The 10,827-nt window shown below is 44.5% G+C and overlaps 1 protein-coding gene across 1 annotated transcript; it reads left to right on the top strand.

Annotated features, from left to right (window-relative positions):
* LOC311121902 (phosphatidylinositol 3,4,5-trisphosphate 3-phosphatase TPTE2-like) lies at nucleotides 1–10,176 on the top strand (the record flags this gene model as incomplete). Its single annotated transcript, XM_084196338.1, has 8 exons — nucleotides 1–269; nucleotides 2,002–2,091; nucleotides 5,950–6,030; nucleotides 7,342–7,389; nucleotides 7,502–7,663; nucleotides 9,231–9,350; nucleotides 9,565–9,664; nucleotides 10,113–10,176. Coding segments are annotated over exons 2-8 (625 nt in total), but the record flags the coding sequence as incomplete, so codon positions are not given.
* Nucleotides 10,177–10,827: the final 651 nt, after the last annotated feature.

The following is a 10,827-nucleotide window of genomic DNA, read 5'->3' as shown; positions in this document are numbered from 1 at the left end:
TGTCTTCTCTAACAGTCACAAGACTCTCTTGAACCGTCTTCTCTAACAGTCACAAGACTAGGCTCGTATCATTCCCCGATCGGAGTAGGCTATCACACAGACCGATGCAGACGACCCGGTTCACTATGACACCGCGATAAGGGAATTCGTTTGGATAAAACGGTTGGGGAAGAAAAAGTGGGGAAGAAAACAAAACGAACGGAAAACAAGGGCAGGGGAGAGAGTAGCGCCACGGGACTCTTCTATACCGCTGCAAGAAGAGTCGTTTGGTTCGTATCATTGTAGCCACAACTTTCCAAACCCTTTGCTGTAAACCTTTTCATACATTCTTCCAAAATACAGCAACAAGTCAAGAAGCTCAACAAGTGTAGACGTTTGTTTTGGAATGTTTGTTTCAGTCGTTTAGAATTGACGGGCTTCTTCAGTTCTGCAGAGATCCTGTTGATGGTGTGCGGTGCTGTCCGCGTCAACTACAGTGGATGGTTTCCCAAAAGCGTCTTAAAACGGCTGTGTTCATCGACAGGACCTTCGTAGAAGCGTCCTGAAATCTCCGAGCTGTTTCCCAAAAGCGTCATCGCTAAAGTTGCACTTGAGGACGCTCGTTATTTACCGACTGCTTCAGACCACTCGTAGAACAGTGCGTCGTTAGATACGTTTTTGTCCTATACCGTGTCAATTTATACACCGAACATCTCCGCTAAACATTAGAATCAAGATGTTTATCTGTCTCTCTCTCTGTGACCGCTGATAAATTCACAACTAAGTTGACTACAAATAGTTACCATGCCTTTTTACAATTGTTACAAACAAGCGAATGATACAAATATGCGTCAAATGAAAACCGAGATGACTGCATTAAAAGATAGATAGCCTACTATAGTATAGGATGCATAGGCCTATGCAATTCACTAATATTAAAAATCAATTTGATGTTCATTCAATTGAGTTCTATTTAGCTAATTATAGGCTCCTGTCTAATTATATTTAATGATGTGTAACAACATGCTCGCAATGACGTGATTTAGTGGATTATTATAGGTAAGTATTAGAATAAGCCACCTCCAATATTTGCATCCGTAGGCGATAATATCTTTCTAGAAGCTGATCTTTCGTCGGTATTGTGGAATAATGCTAATGTTAAGGTAAGATTTGAATGGAGAAATCTGATCTGAGAGCAGCGCTACCTATTTTTTTTTTCTCTCGATCCTATCAGTATCGACACGTGGCCTCAACGACGCACTTCAGCGACCGTTCTCTCTGCGTGGTGTTTTGGGAAATGCATGTTACATCTTGGGCGGTGTTTTGGGAAACGCACGTTACATCTTGGGCGGTGTTTTGGGAAACGCATGTTACATCTTGTGCGGTTGTAGGAAAGATGCATCGTTAAAAACACCCGCAAACCTAAAATTCCATCGCTGTAGGGGAAGCGGGGCCTGTGCTCTTGGCAACACCGTCTCTTTCCTTGTCCATACGTTGTAACCAGCAGACACACACACACTGTGTCCATTATAACTTCAAGACAGAGTGTGTGGGCCAAATGGCACCCTATTCCCTACATAGTGCACTACGTTTGACCAGAGCCTTTTGGACCCTTTTCAAAAGCAGTGCCCTATTTAGGGAATATAGTGCCATTTAGGACTCCACAAGTGTTTGACAGAAACAGGTCACCAACCACCATCTGGGAAAAGTCAAATCTCAAGGTCTCTTGTGTTTCAGGGGCAGACTGGTCTTCTGTCATTTCGGGCAAATGACTGATGGGCTGGTCCATTTTTAGCCCAGTGGGCCTGTCTAACTAGTTGTTGTTTTTTGTTGCTACAAATTATAATAATTTAGGAGGAGGCCTCAAGAAAAAAAGTGGGCCGATGTGGGGCCCTTGAGCAAAACAATTGGCTGGTGTGGGGGGCCTTGAGGAAAAAAATGGGCCGGTGTGCTAGTTATGCCAGGGCCGATTTCTGATCCCAGCCGCCCCCTGCCTGTGTTGATATATGTTCTCTATAACAGGAACAGGAAAGAAAATAAGATCACCTGGAGAAACATCATCATGTCATCTGTTCATTTCAGTCCAGGGTCGGATTCCAAAGAAGTTAATGGGTGAGTTAATACACACCTTTTACTGAGTCATATACAGCAGATATACAGCAGTAGCTACTGTTAGGAGACATGACTTCACAACCACATGCTGAGCAGTGAAGTGGTGTGTCCCAAATGTTCCTATTGGCCCTGGTCAAAAAGGAGTGCACTATATAGGGAATAGGGTGCCATTCTCTGGTCAAAAGGAGTGCACTATATAGGGGGTAGGGTGCCATTTTCTGGTCTAAAGTAGTGCACTATATAGGGAATAGGGTGCCATTCTCTGGTCTAAAGTAGTGCACTATATAGGGAATAGGGTGCCATTCTCTGGTCTAAAGTTGTGCACTATATAGGGAATAGGGTGCCATTCTCTGGTCAAAAGGAGTGCACTATATAGGGAATAGGGTGCCATTCTCTGGTCTAAAGTAGTGCACTATATAGGGAATAGGGTGCCATTCTCTGGTCTAAAGTAGTGCACTATATAGGGAATAGGGTGCCATTCTCTGGTCAAAAATAGTGCACTATATAGGGAATAGGGTGCCATTCTCTGGTCTAAAGTAGTGCACTATATAGGGGGTAGGGTGCCATTCTCTGGTCTAAAGTAGTGCACTATATAGGGAATAGGGTGCCATTCTCTGGTCTAAAGTAGTGCACTATATAGGGAATAGGGTGCCATTCCCTGGTCTAAAGTAGTGCACTATATAGGGAATAGGGTGCCATTCTCTGGTCTAAAGTAGTGCACTATATAGGGAATAGGGTGCCATTCTCTGGTCTAAAGTAGTGCACTATATAGGGAATAGGGTGCCATTCTCTGGTCTAAAGTAGTGCACTATATAGGGAATAGGGTGCCATTCCCTGGTCTAAAGTAGTGCACTATATAGGGAATAGGGTGCCATTCTCTGGTCTAAAGTAGTGCACTATATAGGGAATAGGGCTCCATTTGGGACACAGCCTAGGAGTGGTCAGTTAAGACTGCTGTAGCGTTGTGGCTGTGGTAAGTCACTCTGACATCCTCTCTGCTGATGTCAGCAGCTTCTTTCCTGGTATAAAACAACTGGTCATCCGCTATTTCTCCATAACCTCGTCCCCTACCGCATGTAGACAGAGAGGACAAGATTAATTTACACCATAACCTCTATTTGTCTGAACACATACAGGACCAGTCAAAAGTTTGGACACACCTACTCATTCCAGGGTTTTTCTTAATTTTTTACTATTTTCTACATTGTAGAATAATAGTGAAGACATCAAAACTATGAAATAACACATATGGAATCATGTAGTAACCAAAAAAATGGTTAAACAAATGAAAATATATTTTATATTTGAGATTCTTCAAAGTAGCCACCCTTTGCCTTGATGACAGCTTTGCACACTCGTGGCATTCTCTCAACCAGCTTCATGAGGTAGTCACCTGGAATGCATTTCAAGAACAGCTCAAATAAGCAAAGAGAAACGACAGTCTATCATTACACATGAAGGTCAGTCAATCCAAAGAACTTTGAACGTTTCTTCAAGTGCAGTCGCAGAAACCATCAAGAGCTATGTTGAAACTGTCTCTCACGAGGACTGCCACAGGAATGGAAGACCCAGAGTTACTTCTGCTGCAGAGGATGAGTTCATTAGAGTTAACTGCACCTCAGATTGCAGCCCAAATAAATGCTTCACAGAGTTCAATTAACAGACACATTTCAACATCAACTGTTCAGAGGAGACTGCGTGAATCAGGCTTTCGTAGTCGAATTTCTGCAAAGAAACCACTATTAAACGACACCAATAAGAAGAAGAGACTTGCTTGGGCCAAGAAACACGAGCAATGGACATTAGACCACACCGGTGGAAATCTGTTCTTTGGTGTGATTAATCAAATAAAAATGTATTTGCCACATGCGCCGAATACAACAGGTGTAGACCTTACAGTGAAATGCTTACTTACAAGCTCTTAACCAACAATGCAGTTTGAAGAAAATAAAAAAAGTGTTAAGTAAAAAATAAAAATAGCAAATAATGAAAGAGCAGCAGTAAAATAAAATAACAGTAGGGAGGCTATATACAGGGGGGTACCGGTACAGAGTCAATGTGCGGGGGCACCGGTTAGTTGAGGTAATTGAGGTAATATGTACATGTGGGTAGAGTTAAAGTGACTATGCATAGATGATAATAAACAGAGTAGCAGCAGCGTAAAATAGTCAGGGTAGCCATGATTAGCTGTTCAGGAATCTTACGGCTTGGGGGTAGAAGCTGTTAAGAATCCTTTTGGACCTAGACTTGGTGCTCCAGTACCGCTTGCCGTGCGGTAGCAGAGAGAACAGTCTATGACTAGGGTGGCTGGAGTCTTTGACAATTTTTAGGGCATTCCTCTGACACCGCCTGGTATAGAGGTCCTGGATGGCAGGAAGCTTGGCCCCAGTGATGTAATGGGCCGTACGCACTACCCTCTGTAGTGCCTTGCGGTCGGAGGCCGAGCAGTTGCCATACCAGGCGGTGATGCAACCAATCAGGATGCTCTCGATGGTGCAGCTGTAGAACTGTTTGAGGATCTGAGGACCCATGCCAAATCTTTTCAGTCTCCTGAAGGGGAATAAGCTTTGTCGTGCCCTCTTCACGACTGTCTTGGTATGTTTGGACCATGATAGTTTGTTGGTGATGTGAACACCAAGGAACTTGAAGCTCTCAACCTGTTCCACTACAGCCCGTCGATGAGAATGGGGGCGTGCTCATCCAGAAGCAGATCTGTTGGGGCGGTTTGCGAATTGGAGTGGGTCTAGCGTTTCTGGGATGATGGTGTTGATGTGAGCCATGACCAGCCTTTCAAAGCACTTCATGGCTACAGACGTGAGTGCTACGGGTCGGTAGTCATTAAGGCAGGTTACCTTAGTGTTCTTGGGCACAGGGACTATGGTGGTCTGCTTGAAACATGTTGGTATTACAGACTCAGTCAGGGACATGTTGAAAATGTCAGTGAAGACACTTGCCAGTTGGTCAGCGCATGCTCGGAGTACACGTCCTGGTAATCCGTCTGGCCCTGCGGCCTTGTGAATGTTGACCTGCTTAAAATTCTTACTCACATCGGCTACAGAGAACGTGATCACATAGTCATCCGGAACAGCTGATGCTCTGTCCAAATTTGAGATTTTGGGTTCCAACCGCCGTGTCTTTTGTGAGACGCAGAGTAGGTGAACAGATTATCTCCGTATGTGTGGTTCCCACCGTGAAGCATGGATTTATTTAGAAATCAAAGCACACTTAACCAGCATGGCTACCACAGCATTCTGCAGCGATACGCCATCCCATCTGGTTTGGGCTTAGTGTGACTATAATTTGTTTTTCAACGGGACAATGACCCAAAACACACCACCAGGCTGTGTAAGGGCTATTTGACCAAGGAGAGTGATGGAGTGATGCATCAGATGACCTGGCCTCCACAATCACCCGACCTCAACCCATTTGAGATGGTTTGGGATGAGTCGGACCGCAGAGTGAAAGAAAAGAACCAACAAGTGCTCAGCATATGTGGGAACTCCTTCAAGACTGTCGGAAAAGCATTCCAGGTGAAGCTGGTTGAGAGAACGCCAAGAGTGTGCAAAGCTGTTATCAAGGCAAAGAATCTCAAATATAAAATATATTTTGATTTGTTTAACACTTTTTTTGGTTACTACATGATCCCATATGTGTTATTTAATAGTGTTGATGTCTTCACTATTATTCTACAATGTAGAAAATAGTAAAAAATTAAGAAAAACCGATGAATGAGTAGGTGTGTCCAAACTTTTGACTGGTAGTGTTTATGTACATGGAAACGTACCTTCCTTTTAATTGATGTTAATCTCTCTTTCCCCATCTTTCATTCACCCCCCCCCCCCCCCCCCTCTTTCTCAGTAGTGTAGAGAAGCTGGAGCAGGCTAAGGTGGAGATAGACGATGGGAAGGGTGAGAGTGCTGAACCTGGCACCATGTACCAGTAAGTGTGCTGAACCTGATGTACCAGATCATTCCACCTCAAAAAAAGCACAAGAAGAAAGAGGAAGTCATTTCTGTAGTTAGAAACGGAAACAATTAGCATTGCAGAAACATTATTTTGTTGAAATATAATTTAATCTCTGAGAAATTAAACTAATTGATTGCACCCAAATTGGCCATTTATAATTTATAGGATTCATATAATCTTCAGTAAATATAACATCCAATTTGGATTATAGTTCTTCCTAATGAGGAGTTAGGCATGAGGAATCCAATACAATGGTCAAAAGCCACCCACCACACCAATCCCACCCCAAGAACCAGTATACATTATCAGTTCTCTATGTTTGAGTAGTATAAATATGCGGTTTGGAGTATTGCTTCTTCATCCTTTGTAATGTATTTCCTGTGAATCTGATGTTTTAAATGTAATTTTTTTTCCTGGTAATTGAAATTTGCCAATTTAAAGACTCTTGCATAATTTAACATTAATTAGTGTGGCAGTGCAACATTTTGACCACTAGATGCTGCTGTTCCTGATACTTTTATACATTTTGCTGGTCTCTTGTGTTTATTAAATAGATCACAACATTTTCTTTGCAACTTTGGGTAGAAAACCTTTTGTTCATGATGAAAACACAAGAGATCAGCAAAATGGATAAAATGGTGTGGTGGCAGTAGTAGGAACAGCGGCATCTAGTGGTCGAAACGTGGTACTGCCACACTAATTTATGGTATAGAATGCATGTGACTTTATGGTGAATGCAAGAGAAAATGGCACATTTCTCTAAACAGGGAAAAACCATCACCAGATTCACAGGAAATACATTAGAGGATGAAGAAGCAATAATCCAAACCGCATATTTATACTGCTCAAACATAGAGAACTGATACTGTATACTGGTTGTTGTGGTGGGATTGGTGGGGGGGTCTGTGGGTGGCAATTTATTGGATTCCTCATGTCTTACTCATTGTTAGGAAGAATGATGGTCCAAATCAGATGTTCTTTATTGAAGGTTATATTAATCCTATGAATTAAAATGGCCAATTTGGGTGCTATCAGTTAGCTTAATTTCTCAGCGATCAAATTCAATTTCAACAAAATAATGTTGCAGGAATGCTAATCTCATCCGTTACTAACTACAGAAACCATTTTAGAACAATCTGAGATGGTGGGTGTCATGGCTTGCTGAAATGACCCACCAGTAAGTACTAAGGTTACAAGTGCAGCATCACACACCTCATATGTATAGAAATGTTGTTTCTGAGGAAATTGTCATAATTCGTTTTTTCTTTCGTCCTCGTTCTACAGAGATATTCGGATGAAGATCACACCTTTTGTCATGTCCTTCGGATTCCGGTAGGCCCAATTACTCTGATGATGATGATGATGATGGGGATGATGATTCTCTGTCTCTCTCTCTCTGTCTCTGACTCTCTGACTCTGACTCTGACTCTGACTCTGATTCCAGTATGTTTGGTGTGGTGCTGATCATAGTGGATATAGTGTTGGTGATAGTGGACCTGTCTCTGATGACGCGGAGCAGAGATGTGGGGGACGCTCTAGAGACGATCTCTCTCATCATCTCTCTGTTCTTCCTCACCGACGTGCTGCTACGGGTCTATGTAGAGGGGTGAGAGAGAGAGAGAGTGAACAGTATATGTGTGTTTTTGTTTGTGTGAGTGGATGAAATGAAAGAGTGAAAGTGAGACTAGGAAAGAGAAAGAGCAGGAAGGAGGGAGAGCTGTGCTGTTTATGATGAGCTGTTAAACAGGAAGTCATGTGCAGGAAATGGTTCCAGGAAGTGCCCTCTGGGAACACGCTGATGAATCATCATAGAAATGACTTCAACTCTTTGAATCAGCTGTGTGGTGCCAAAAACTAAAACATGCACAGGACTGAGTTTGGGATAGTCAGCAGGGATAATCAGCAGGGATAGTCAGCAGGGATAGTCAGCCGGGATAGTCAGCAGGGATAGTCAGCCGGGATAGTCAGCAGGGATAGTCAGCCGGGATAGTCAGCAGGGATAGTCAGCCGGGATAGTCAGCCGGGATAGTCAGCCGGGATAGTCAGCAGGGATAGTCAGCCGGGAAAGTCAGCCGGGATAGTCAGCAGGGATAGTCAGCCGGGATAGTCAGCCGGGATAGTCAGCCGGGATAGTCAGCAGGGATAGTCAGCAGGGATAGTCAGCCGGGATAGTCAGCAGGGATAGTCAGCAGGGATAGTCAGCCGGGATAGTCAGCCGGGATAGTCAGCCGGGATAGTCAGCAGGGATAGTCAGCAGGGATAGTCAGCCGGGATAGTCAGCCGGGATAGTCAGCCGGGATAGTCAGCCGGGATAGTCAGCCGGGATAGTCAGCCGGGATAGTCAGCCGGGATAGTCAGCCGGGAAAGTCAGCCGGGATAGTGTGTCTGTCTGTCTGTCTGTGTCTCGTTTCACTCAGTGGTTCCCAAACCTTTTTACTCAGGCCCCCCTTCCAGCTTTGGGGAACATCCCGCGCTCCCCCTGCCATATCTATTTCTATTTCTATGGGCACAAGCACTGTTCATGACACAATCTGTTCACACACCTCTTGTTGGTAGAGAGAACATTTTGCAGGTTTAAAGCTTATTTCCTGCTATTCTACACATTTTGTCATGGCGTGCAGAATACATTTTTCAGTTTTAAAGCACATTTTCTTGCAATTCTGTACATTTTGCCATGCCTAATGTGTATTCATGTGATATTTGAGTGACCCCCTCGCCCCCCTTACCGACCCCTCGCAGTTTGGGAAGCACTGGTCGAACTATCTGTGTGTGTCTCTGTCTGTCTGTGTGTCTCTGTCTGTCTGGTCTGTTTGACTGTCTCTGTGTGACTCTCTGTGTGTGTCTCTGTCTGTCTGTGTGTCTCTGTCTGTCTGGTCTGTTTGACTGTCTCTGTGTGACTCTCTGTGTGTGTGTCTGTGTGACTGTCTGTCTGGTCTGTGTGTCTGTCTGTGTGTGTGTGTCTCTGTCTGTCTGTCCGTCCGTCTGTCTGTCTGTCTGTGTGACTGTCTCTGTGTGACTGTCTCTGTGTGTCCGTCTGTGTGACTGTCCGTCTGTGTGACTGTCTGGTGTGTGTGTCTGTGTGACTGTCTTGTGTGTGTGTCTGTCTGTGTGTGTGTCTCTCTGTCTGTCTGGTCTGTGTGTCCGTCTGTGTGACTGTCTGGTGTGTGTTTCAGGTTCAAGGTGTACTTCAGTTCCAGACTGAATATCATAGATGCCTGTATAGTTGTCATCACCCTGGTTGTTACTATGATCTACACCTTCTCTGACCTGACAGGGGCCAGCCTTATACCCAGGTACGTACAGGTGTGGGTGTAACTACAGAGGCCAGCCTCACCCCAGGTACACACACACACAACACCTGACTGTATCTCTGCTTGACCCTCTCCTTTCACCCTCTTCAGTCCCGTCCCACCATCCCGTTTCCTCTGCCATGATTGTTTTTGGCCCATTTCATGTTGTGATATATATTGATATACTGTATATTTCCCTCTTTCTTGCTCTTTTCAGGGTGGTGACGTTCCTGCGTTCTCTGAGGATTATAATCCTGGTCAGGATCTTCAGATTAGCCTCTCAGAAGAAAGAACTGGAGAAGGTCACCAGGAGGATGGTGAGGTCATCTCCATGGCAACAGTGTTTGAGGTTATTTGTGGGGTTAAGTGCCTTGCTTCAACGGCTGTAAACTGAACCTGAGAGTGGCCTGAGCACTCCTTCCACTTTCATCCCTGGGATTTGAATCCACTTTCCATTGAAGCTTGCTTAAATGCTTAAAAATATGTACAAGCGGAGTACTGATCAGAGAAATGATATGTACAAACGGAGTACTGATCAGAGAAATTATATGTACAAACGGAGTACTGATCAGAGAAATGATATGTACAAACGGAGTACTGATCAGAGAAATGTGCTCTGTTTTGCATACTTTGATTTGGACTCATGCTCCGACCCTCCCGTGCTCGGAGCACGGTAGTATGTATATTGAAAAACATCCATAGTGTCAATGATCCTCATATAACCTCTGACCCCTACCCTCTGACCTCTAACCTCTCTCCTGTCAGGTGTCTGAGAACAAGCGTCGCTACCAGAAAGACGGCTTTGACCTGGACCTGACCTACGTCACAGGTTATATCTCACTCACACCTGGACTAGACCTACGTCACAGGTTATATCTCTCACACACCTGGACTAGACCTACGTCACAGGTTATATCTCACACCTGGACTAGACCTACGTCACAGGTTATATCACACACCTGGACTAGACCTACGTCACAGGTTATATCTCTCACACACCTGGACTAGACCTACGTCACAGGTTATATCTCACACCTGGACTAGACCTACGTCACAGGTTATATCACACACACCTGGACTAGACCTACGTCACAGGTTATATCACACACACCTGGACTAGACCTACGTCACAGGTTATATCACACACACCTGGACTAGACCTACGTCACAGGTTATATCACACACACCTGGACTAGACCTACGTCACAGGTTATATCACACACCTGGACTAGACCTACGTCACAGGTTATATCACACACACCTGGACTAGACCTACGTCACAGGTTATATCACACACACCTGGACTAGACCTACGTCACAGGTTATATCACACACCTGGACTAGACCTACGCCACAGGTTATATCACACACCTGGACTAGACCTACGTCACAGGTTATATCACACACCTGGACTAGACCTACGTCACAGGTTATATCACACACACCTGGACTAGACCTACGTCACAGGTTATATCTCACA

Source organism: Coregonus lavaretus, assembly GCF_964263955.1.
Source record: "Coregonus lavaretus genome assembly, contig: HAP1_SCAFFOLD_2298, whole genome shotgun sequence".
Taxonomy (NCBI): Eukaryota; Metazoa; Chordata; class Actinopteri; order Salmoniformes; family Salmonidae; genus Coregonus; species Coregonus lavaretus.
Note: the sequence above shows the minus strand (reverse complement) of the source record. Positions and strands in the feature narration are given on the sequence as shown.